Consider the following 10609-nt stretch of genomic DNA (forward strand, 5'->3'; position numbering starts at 1 on the left):
GTTGTGTGGAAATTTGGACTCGGAGGGTCTGTGTTGGAGAGTGACTCAGAGGCTGGTCTGGGTACCCAGTGACTCCTAGCCCTTATCCTGTCTTTCTCTTCTGCTCCCAGCCCCTAACTGTGCTGGCTACTGGGAATAGAGCTGCCCTGAGGCCCATCTGCCCGGAGTCCAAGGGGATTATGCCAGAGCTCTCCTTTCCAGTGCCAAGCCTTAGAAAACCTGCAAGCAAGAGTCGGGATGAGGGGTGGAGAAGGACTGGGTCCCTGGAGGCAATCTGGCGTTTTGACTATGGACTGTCCAGCCTCTGGGTGGGTCCAAGTCTCTGCTCAGGGTCAAGGTAGGAAAGACAGACTCTGATCCAAAGGAAAGGAGGATGAGACGCCTGGCTCAAGTCAGTAAAGCATGCGACTCTTGATCTCGGGGTTGTGAGTTCAAGCCCTTGTTGGTGTAGAGATTACTTAAAAAAGAAATATATATATATATTTTTTTTTCAAAGGAAAGGAGGATAGACAAGGAGGAGGGAGGATATAGGTGAAAGAGGACGTAGGTGAAGGAAGTGGAAGAGGGAAGGGGAAGGAGAGGAAGTGGAAGACGCGGTGTTAATGGTTGGCAGGAGGGGAAAGCATCCAGAGGAGGGCAGGGATAAGGGGGGGCAGTGAAGAGTTGCAGAGAGTCGAGGGGGCTGGGCCCGGGGGGTGGGGGCAGAACACTACTGATAGGAGCCTTTCTCGCTGGGGAGGAGCTTGGCGGACTTGGGAACAGAGAGGGGCCTTGTGAAACCAACTGACATTGCATCTCATCTGCCCCTGGAGGGGCTGGGGTCATTGCTAGACCAGGACAGGATGGGGAGGGTATTTATAAAGGCTGCTTGATGGCAACTGATGGGGGGGCACTGGAGGATCCCCAGGCACTTCTGACCCTTCCCAGAAAGGAGGGGTGGTCCTTTTTTTTTTTTTTTTTTTTAAGATTATTTATTTATTTATTTGATAGAGATCACAAGTAGGCAGAGACACAGGCAGAGAGGAGGCAGAGAGGAGGAAGCAGGCCCCCTGCCGAGTAGAGAGCCTGAGATCATGACCTGAGCGGAAGGCAGAGGATTAACCTACTGAGCCACCCAGGCACCCCAGGGGTGGTCCTTTTATTCAAAGCTTCAAGCACCTTTGTATTAGGGGGTCATAGGGGGCATTTTATTATGGGTCATATTCAGGATTATCTTTTTTATATTTTATGATATATATTATATTTTATATTTTATAATATATTATATTTTATATCTTTTATCTTTTATATTATCTTTTTTATATTACTACTTTTATTAAACTTCCCTCTACTGACAAATTGGGAGCAAAGTAAGTGTTTATCTCTTTATACGCCATATTCCCAGGAGGGATTGACCCTGATGCTCTGTGAGGCAATAATAAACCAATAAAGACGACTGAGAAAAAACATGAAAGTATGTTCAGGATCATATTTAGCTTGGGAGCCAACTGTTTTCAACCTGGGGTCTAGAATTATGCAAATTCTCAAGAGGGGCCTGGCAGGAAGTTTCGAGAGAAAGTGAAGGTGTCTTCCTGAGGCTCTGTGAGGGTGGGTCGTGGTTTGGGGTTTCTGGGGCGTTCCAACCAGCCCTGAGGAAGGAGGAGCTGGTTTGGTTGAGATCAAAGAATGCCAAAAGTGTTATGATGCCCCCCTCCCCAGCCCACTTAGGTTCTCTTTGGATAGAGGTAACAAGAGGGGGTTAAGATTAGGTGCATGGCCACACTCTAAGCCCCATCACTTGCTGGGGCCATAACCCAAGAGTGTGTGTGACCTTCTAAACCCAGGAATACAAGCCTGCATCAGCTGGGCCCCACAGGCTCCTTGGGTTTATTAACCACAGAGTTAAGACAATGTGTCATGTAGAGGTGTGTTGTGTGTATGTGTGAGAGAGAGAAATAGAGATGTGTGTTTAAGCATATTTTCTTGTGCATTTTAAAATAGTATTTAAAATATTTTGAAACACGCCTGTTTTATTTAACAGTATGTTCTAAACATCTTTCTGTGATATCAGATATTCATTTGGAGTCATTTTCAGTGACTATGGGGCTTTCCATCCTACAGATGAATCGGTATTTAATTAGCCTGTCCCCTATTGTTGGATATCTATGTTTTCAGTATAACCAATCACCCTGCCAACAGCCCCAATATTATTGCCTCAGGATAACAAAGTTGCAGAAGTAGGATTAGGATTGTTAGGTCAAAGGTATGTCCATTATTTTTTGTGTGTTTTTTATTATTGAACTATGACTGACATACCGTGTTGTATTCGTTTCTGGTGTGAACGTGGTGAGTCAGCAATCTCTGCATTACGCTGTGCTCCCACAATAAGTGTAGTTCGTCACCACCTGTCACCATGGGTCGTTATTAGGGTAAATTTGACCATATCCCCAGGCTGGACTTTCCATCTCTGTGACTTATTTTATAACTGGGGGTTGGCCCCATGTAACCCTTTTTATCAATGTGTGCCCATTTTTGAGGCTTTGGATACACAATGCCCCATTGCCCTCCAGAACTGCTGGGCCAGTTTATGCCCTCCCCCGCAGGGAAGGAAAAGGTTTGATCCCACAACTATCGCCAACCCTGGGAACTGAGATCATCGATTTGTGTTGTTACACTAGAATACATACGAGATATTTTATATAAGTAAATATCTAGAAATAACGCATATTATTATATATTATATTTCATGCACATAGTTATGGTAAACAGACCATGGGAACTCTCGAATATGTATTTCCTTAATCATTAGTGAGATTGAACGCATTTTCCCATTTGTGGGTTTTCAGTTTGCCTCTCTGAAGTGACCTCTTTCCTGTCATTTTAGATGTCATATTCAGTCCATATTTAGGCTTTAGGCCTCAGTCTCTCGCCCAGGTTTTCTTCTTTCTGGTCTGGGGAGCCCTGGGTTTCTGGTCGGAGCTCTTTCCCCAGGGTTCTCTCAGGCTTGGCCTCCAGGGCTGCCTCTGGGGCTCCCACAGCAGCTCAGACCCCGTGGGGCAAGGCTCAGTCTTCCCAGAGGCATCCCTGTTCCTTCTCCGGTCCCCTACCCTCCTGCCTCTGCCGGCTAGGCCTGCTCCCCAGGGCCCCTTCCCAGAGTCTGAGACCAAGAGCATGGTTCCCTGGGGAGCTGACCAAGCATTGCCCTTACTCACCCCCTGGCTGAGGGGTGAGTAAGCCTAGAGAGGGCAGAAGACAAGCCTGATTGCTCCCTTTTCTCTCAGAGTCCCCGTGAAGGAAGTACTCCCTGGCATCATTAAACAAGGAGTTAATTGCTTGGAATCCCAGGGCCAGGACTCGGCTGGAAACTTCCTACTTGGAATGGGGATCTGCAGAGGGTCTGCCAAGAACCCCCCAGCACCCCAGGTAAGCTGCTGAGAGCCTTGAGGTTAGAACCAGAAGAGGGAAAGGGAGCCTGGGTCATTGTCCCAGAGTTGGGGTGGCCGGGGAGGGGGCTTCCCTTGGCTCATTCTCATTTTATCTCTGCTTACACCGTCCACAAGCCCACATTCCCAGGGACCACGCATACTGTGCCCTCCACACTGCTCCTTGGGTCTGCTTCTGCCACATTTCCCTTTTCCCACCTGTTGCACTGTTGCCCTCTGGATACCACCCACATTCTCCTTGGAGGGAGAAATGCTACCCAGAGGGCACCTGGGTTCTCTCCGGGGATGTGGCTATGGTCAGCATGAAGCATGGCCAGACATCCAAGACTCCTGTGTGTACATGTGTGTGTGACACAGGAGGGTCGTGGAATCCCCTAGCTGCCCTGGTCCTGTGTCCTGTCTCTCCCTGTCCCCCCTACCCCCCACAGTAGCCCTTGGTACATTCCAGATTGCCCTCCGCCAGCTCCAGCCAATCCTTTTATTATGGAAACTTTAAAACATATAGCAAAGTTGAAAGAACAGCACAGTGAATACCCATACACTCACTCATATTATTTAGAGAAAATTGTCCCAACAGAGTATTTGTCTTATCGTTTACCCACTCCCCTTCCCTCACCGCATCCTTGGACTTGGCCCTTCCGGTCCCTGTCTTCTAGGCGTGGCTGTTCAGTGACCATCTCATCCAGCAGCAGGGGAAGTGCCTGACTGCCGCCTCCACCTCCGTCACCCCAGGCTCCCTGGTCCTGCTGCAGGGGTGCAACCCAAGAGAGGGCAGGCAGGTGAGTCTCCTCACCCACTGGGGTGCGCAGGTTGGGTGGCAGCTCCTGGCAGGGGAGCCCTGGGCTGAAACAGATGGACTCAAGCCCTTCCAAAGGGAGGGTCAGTCCAAGTCAGCGGCCAGGTCCAGTTCGTTGTACTCATGAGGAAACACTTCTTCGAGTAAATACTGTTAAGTGTCCATCCTGTCAGCCTGTGAGCTTCACGAGGGCAGGGGCCGTCTGGCTTGGGTCCCTAGCCCCTGACAACCACCGCAGCCCAGCTCAAGCTGGCTTTGACCAAGAGCTGGTCATAAGAGTTTTACACAGATGGCCTCACCTTACCCTCGTGCCACCCTGGGGGTCTGGGCCCTTGTGCTGTCCTCGTCTTACTGGTGAGTCAACTGAGGCTTGCTGAATTTAAGAAACAGGTGTCAGATGAAACCCAGCTGGGAAGGGAGGGAGCTGAGATTCAAGGTCAGTGTGACCCCTCAGCCCGCGGTCTTAACCCAGGACTTAGTAGATGCTCAGTAAGTATTTCTCTTGTGGCTGCCAGGAAAGTGAGACCCAGATACCCCGATTTCCAGGCTGGCACGGCAACCTCACATGAGCACTGCCTTTTCCATTTGTCAAACCCTCCGTCACCCTGTCTCCACGAATCCTGGGAGACAGGCCAAGCCCACCTGTCTGGGGAGAAACTGACGAGAAAGGATATGCAGCGGCCAGTGGCAGAGTCAGCCCCCTTCCTGACTGGAGGGCAGGGGGGAGCCCTCTGCCCAAGGAATGGGACATAAAGGCCAGGTCTGCTCCAGCCCTTCCACTGCCCACACCGCCCGGGAGCCTTCTCCGTGCTTGACCCTGGCCAGCCGGCGGGACAGTGGAGGGCTGAAGAGAGTGCCTGAAGAGAGCCGCAGGGTTTCCTCTCGCCCTTTTCCTGTTTGCCTGGGTCAGCTCTTTCTTTAGGGATGACTGGCAACTTGCTATGCTGTTCTGGAAAAGCAGCCAGATTCCCCTCCCTCCAGCCTCTGAGTGTGTGTGTGTGTGTGTGTGTGTGTGTGAGAGAGAGAGAGAGAGAGAGAGAGAGAGAAAGATCTACTGGCTGGGCCTGTTGGACCCTTCTGACATGTTTCTGACTGGCAGATGACGTCTGTCCTGCTCCCTCGGGCTGCCTGCCCTCAGGCTTCCAGCCCTCTTGCACCCCTCCTTGCCGAGGACAAGCGAGGAAGTAGCTCCTGGGAAGGCCCCCACTTCCATAATTCTCTGGAGCTCCATCTACTCTGCTCCTGCAAGGCCTGCCAGGCCCCCTGCTGCATCTGGGCCCCCCGGGCCCTCTCCTCCCAGAGGATAGGATGAGCGGGTCTCCCATGCTGGGGCCTTCCAAAGCTAGGCCTCCCTTCTTGGTCCACCTCCAGCTTCCACGACCACTGGGCGTCATGGATCTGAGCGGCTCTGTGTCCGGGAGCTAATAGGACGGAGTCGGCAGGCCCCAGCACCCCCACCTCTCTGAGCCTCGGTCTCCTCCTTGCCTGCCTCACAAGGTGCCTGCAGGAACAGAGGCTGAGGAGATGGGAGAGGGCCGTGAGGGGCACGGTTTCTCTGACCAGGCCCAGGCTTGAGTGGCCGAGAGAGTGCTCAGTGGCACGGGTAGAAAGTGAGAATCCCGTGGTTCGGGGAGTACCTCTGGGGATCGGGTGATCCCTTCACTCATCCTCACATTTCCACTTTATAAATAACACTGTGCTGGGTCTCTGCCCGTGCTTGGGAATGGGCGGCTCCTGTTGGTCATGAGCAGAAGGGAGGACAGGGTCCAGCGAAGCCCAGGAGAGTGAGGAGCATGGCCAGCCCCTCCCGGGAGGTTGGGGACTAGAAGAGCACAAAGCAATAGGATGCTGTGAGTTCCAGAGGGACCAAGGCCCTGTCCTATGCACTGCCCAACTTTTAGGCCAGGGACCCCTCTCCCCTAGGGCTGCATGGGCACCCCACAGGCCCACATTCCCAAGGGGAGTCTGCACCCCCAACCTTCCCTCCCAAGTCAGTTCGCTTCTCTGCCCACCCCAACCCCTGCAGCCCTAGGCCTGGCCCTACCCCCACAGAGCGGGGGAGTGGGGAGTGGGGGGGATGGGGGCTCCTCACTTCCTATACGGAACAGGCAGGATACAGGGAGAGGAGAGATGGACAGACAGATCTCTCTCACTATTTATATTTCCCTGAGCCTTGAAGCCTGGGCCAGCCTCTCATCTCCTCCCCTGAGTCTTCCAAAGGACACTCTGTCCTCCACCCAGGCACCCCCAGATGTTCCACAGGAACACCTCTTTCCCCTTCATCAGGTCTGGAGAAGGGGAGGCCCAGGAGAATACCATATCGAGGACCCCAGGCCTCCCACCATCCCGCAGACCCTACTCCTCATCACTGCAGATAAGGTGGCCGGGGCCGCCCCCTACAGTTCTTGGCCACCTGCTGCATGGTTATAGGCCAGGCCGGAAGCTCTGAACTGCGGGGAGAGGAAGTCTTGTGGGAAGAAGATGTAGACTCACGTGCCCACAGGGAGGAGTGGGGTGTGCTGCAGGGGTGAGGCTAGCCGAACTGGGCAGGGCCTGGGGAAACGGAGAGCAAGAGCCCCACCTCTTGGAGGGAGCAGCAGCTCTGCCCGGAGCTGCCCTAGGCCACACAAGAAACTGGGCCCAGGTCTAAAAGGAAACTAGAAACGCACATTTTCATGAGACAATGAAGCCCAATTTCAAATAGACACTGGGCAGGCCCAACGAAATACAGATTCATTCGGCCCACAGACCTTGATGTAGACTTCTGCTGAGCTATGGAAGCAAGCGTGCATCAGAAGGGAAGGGGTTTAAGGCTGCATGGGGGGTCAGGGAGCTCTTGTGTCAGGGACACGGCGGGGCGTTGTCCTGGGGATAGGCCCCTTACATCCATGCAAAACGAAGTTCTGGACATTATTTAATCTTTGTGTTTTTCTCCCCCGTTCTTCCCCCCAGAGATGGAAGAGAAAAGCCTCTTTCATCCAGCACTCGGTCAGCGGCCTCTGCCTGGAGGCCAAGCCCGCCCAGCTGGTGACCAGCAAGTGCCAGGCCGACGCCCCGGCCCAGCAGTGGCAGCTGCTGCCGCACACATGACGGTAGCCCCGGGCCTCCTGGACCTTTTGCATGAGACTTCGGGACCGGAAGCGGGTTAGGGTGGGGGAGTGTAAAGCCGTTCCCATCTCCTCACATTTCTGCCGGACTCATCAGCAAACACCCCTGCCACGACACACGTCTCTCCAAAGCTTGTTTGGGGCGGGCGCGGGGAAGCAGGCCCCGATGCGCTGGCTGCCAGCCTGGCCTGGCCCCAGAAGAGAAGCTCAGGATGCTGGACTGCTGCTGGACAGAGACTGGGCAGACCCCCCTCACCCCCTGGCCCTTTGTCCCCTTCCCTTCACCCTCCTGGGGTCCCGGACAGTGTTTGGGGGACTGTACCCCATTGGCTGGGGAGAGCAAGGACAGAAGCCCGCACGGGGCCCCTCCTGGGTCACAGGGCCTACCTGTGGGATCGGCATGAGAGGAGACTGTGGACAACATGGATGGGGAGGCTGAGGGCTGGACAAGGGGCAGCCTGAAGGCAAGTGGAGAACAGGAAGCAGGTGAGAAGTTCGGTGGCCTGTCCCAGGCAGGTGCTGGGTTGAGTGTGCGAGGGATAGGATCTGGAGCAAAGGATGGATAATTTGCAGAAGGACATGGATGGAAAAGCAGCAACGCACCAGAAGAGTTAGTTTCTTCCCAACAACCTATAGTTCCTCCCAGGCTGTGTCAGTCCCTGGGCATTGTGCCCTCCCTGTGCTCTGGTCTCTTACGTTCCTACCAGAAGCTGCAAGAGCCCTCATGGGCAGCCTTGGGACCCGGTTTATGAAACAGATCCCACTTCTGTTTGGCCGTGTGTCAGGCCAAGACCTCTTTCTTGGGCCTTAAGACCAGCTGGGGCCGTGTCCCCTCCGCCTGGGCCCATGGTGATGACCTGGTGAGGACCGGCAGCCACCACACACCACAGGAACAGCCCCAACCTTGTTCGGGCCTTTGGACTCCTGCCTTCTCAAAAGCCTTTACCTCTGTAAATACAGCGATGGGATGTTGAAGGGGCTGGTAAGAACAGGACCTCCCTTCTGGAGCTAAACATTCCCCAAGACTTGGGCAGTAAGTCGTGGAGCCTAAGCCTCATGCATACCCCTCCCCACTGCAGGATGGAGGCCTGGGAAAGGGTGGGTTCCCACAGTGCAGGGGGAGGCGGGCAGGTGGCTCCTGTCTGTGTGCAGAGCCCCTAGTTCCTTCTCACCGCCCCTGGGCCCACGGCCTGGTCTTGGAAACGTCCCTGCTATTTCCCATTTCCTCTTCCCCAACCCTGGGGCTCAGGCAGTGTGAGCTTCGGCAAAAGATCAAGAGTATGCGGACCCCTGGGTATCCCCCCTCCCAAAGCAAATCAGCCTGGGGCTTCTAGGGAGTTCATGGATTCCAGAGGGCCTGGGATGCTCCTGAAATTGTCCCCCAAATCATGCGTGTGTGTGCATATGTGCATTTCCTGGGGAGAGGGTCCACGGATCGTCCCAGCTACTTGCCGATGTTCGTGATCCCCAAAGGGACTGAGCCTGTGCTCTGGACTGAAGCGACACCACGGCCCCCACCCACCCACCCCAGCTGAGCTGCCCTTCTCCCTCCCTGGCATTCCTAGACTGCTAGTTCCTGCTCCCCAACATGGCCCTCAGGCCAGCAGCCTGAGGGATCTCAGTGGCTTCCTCTCACCACCCCCCAGCTCTCACCAGGCCCCCTCAAGCAATGCTCCTGGGCCCCAGTACGGGGCCACCATCTCCTGTCCTCTGTCACTGTGTTTCCTCCACCCCCATCTCTGTTGTGCGCGTCCCCCCACAGGCAGCATGGACTCTTGGGGATGCGGAGGGGAGCATAGCTTCCCTCTTTGAATGTAAGGGGGCCACTGCTGGGAGAAGCCCCTGAGAGCCCCCTCCTTCCCGGTGGTCAGAGTGCACCTGTCAGCCATCCTTCATGGGACTCAGCCCTGTTCTGTTCTTGCTTTTCCTCTTCTTGACCAAAGCATGTGCCACTTGTTGTCCCTGAGGGCCTCATCTTTATAAAACACACACCTGGAATAAAACCACTTCTCACACGTACACGTGCACCAGCGCCTTTCTCTCTTACTCCAAGCCACCCTCCCCCGCCTCGTGGGCAAGTTGGGGCCTTGATGGTGTGAAACTGAAGGTGCTCAGGTCTCACCCCCTCCCATACCTGACAGCCTGTTCTTCGGCACGTCAGGGTGTCCTGGATGCAGCTCCAGGAAGGGGACCAGCAGGTGTCCCTGCTGCTGCGGCAGCCTGAGACCAGAGGCCCGTTCCGGCTCCATGGCCTCATCACAGGAGCCTACTTGGGGCTTTGAATTGGAAGCCACAGGGCTTTTCCTGAATGCCTGCTTTTTGCCAACCCTCTCTCCTTCCCTGGGTGACAGCCCTGACCTCACAGAACTGCCCTCCCCCGCCTCTACCACACCAGAAGGCACTGGGGAAATGCAGGTAGGAATCTTCCTGGGTAGAATCAGCAAAATAATTCCAGAAAGAGTCCTATCAGCCCAGCCTTGTCGATTGGGTAGCAGATGCTCTGCCTAATGTTTCCATGGAAACCAGCGGAAAGCCCCCCAGCGCTCCTGTGAGCAGAAGCTGAGCCTTCCCAGGTCAAAATAAACGCTGCCTTGGCGCACATGTGCACTGTGGCGGGCAGGCTCCCTGCCCTTCCCTGCGCGCAGCCGTTTCTGCCCCCCGCCCCCACTTCAGCTCAGGGCCGCTCTTTTGGGGTTCCCAGAACTTCTGACCACCATGCTCCAGGCTGGTGACCGTTCCAAGCACACAATGTGGCCGCAGAGCCCAGCTTGGACTGACTGGGCATAGGTAACAATTCACTAATGACTCTGGCTGTAGTCTCTGTCTATCCGACCATCCTCTCAAGGAACACATCCCTTTGCCCACCTTCTCAGGCCTCTGTCCTGGCCAAGCTGGGCCAGCTCCCCACATTCCTTCTGTTTTCCTTCCCAGCCTCCAAGGGCTCTGGTGCTGCTTCTCCTGAGTCCTGCTCTCTTGCCTCCTCCAAACCTACTTCTCTGAAGACCCATTTTTCTCTTCCACCCCGACAGGTGGGGAAAGCAGGAGGGACACGGGCATGAGGCCAGCCTCCCTTTTATCCAGGAGGGAAGGGTGCCTCTGTCCTTGGGCCTCTGTGACTTGCCTGCGGTTTTTCCCAGAGGCTTACCCCGCTCCCCTCAGGAGAGGGCTTCCATCTGCAGTTGGGAGAGATAACATGGGCAACACCTGTCTTCCAAGGGGTCCGGCACCCCAGGCCTGTGGACAATCTTCCATCACCGAGCGGGGTGTGGTCCTCTCCCACCAAA

At 54.9% G+C, this 10609-nt stretch overlaps 1 protein-coding gene across 2 annotated transcripts in view; it reads left to right on the forward strand.

Moving 5' to 3' along the window:
• GALNT16 (polypeptide N-acetylgalactosaminyltransferase 16) overlaps nucleotides 1-9344 on the forward strand; it is a 93377-nt gene extending 84033 nt beyond the window's left edge. For both annotated transcript variants that reach the window (XM_059182431.1, XM_059182432.1), the window contains exons 14-16: nucleotides 3261-3402; nucleotides 4079-4201; nucleotides 7171-9344. In XM_059182431.1, coding sequence (XP_059038414.1) covers nucleotides 3261-3402; nucleotides 4079-4201; nucleotides 7171-7308 — 403 coding nt within the window. In that variant the 3' untranslated portion in view covers nucleotides 7309-9344. The remainder of the gene's footprint in view (nucleotides 1-3260; nucleotides 3403-4078; nucleotides 4202-7170) is intronic.
• Nucleotides 9345-10609: the final 1265 nt, after the last annotated feature.

The sequence above is a fragment of the Mustela lutreola genome, chromosome 7 (genome assembly GCF_030435805.1).
Source record: "Mustela lutreola isolate mMusLut2 chromosome 7, mMusLut2.pri, whole genome shotgun sequence".
Taxonomy (NCBI): domain Eukaryota; kingdom Metazoa; phylum Chordata; class Mammalia; order Carnivora; family Mustelidae; genus Mustela; species Mustela lutreola.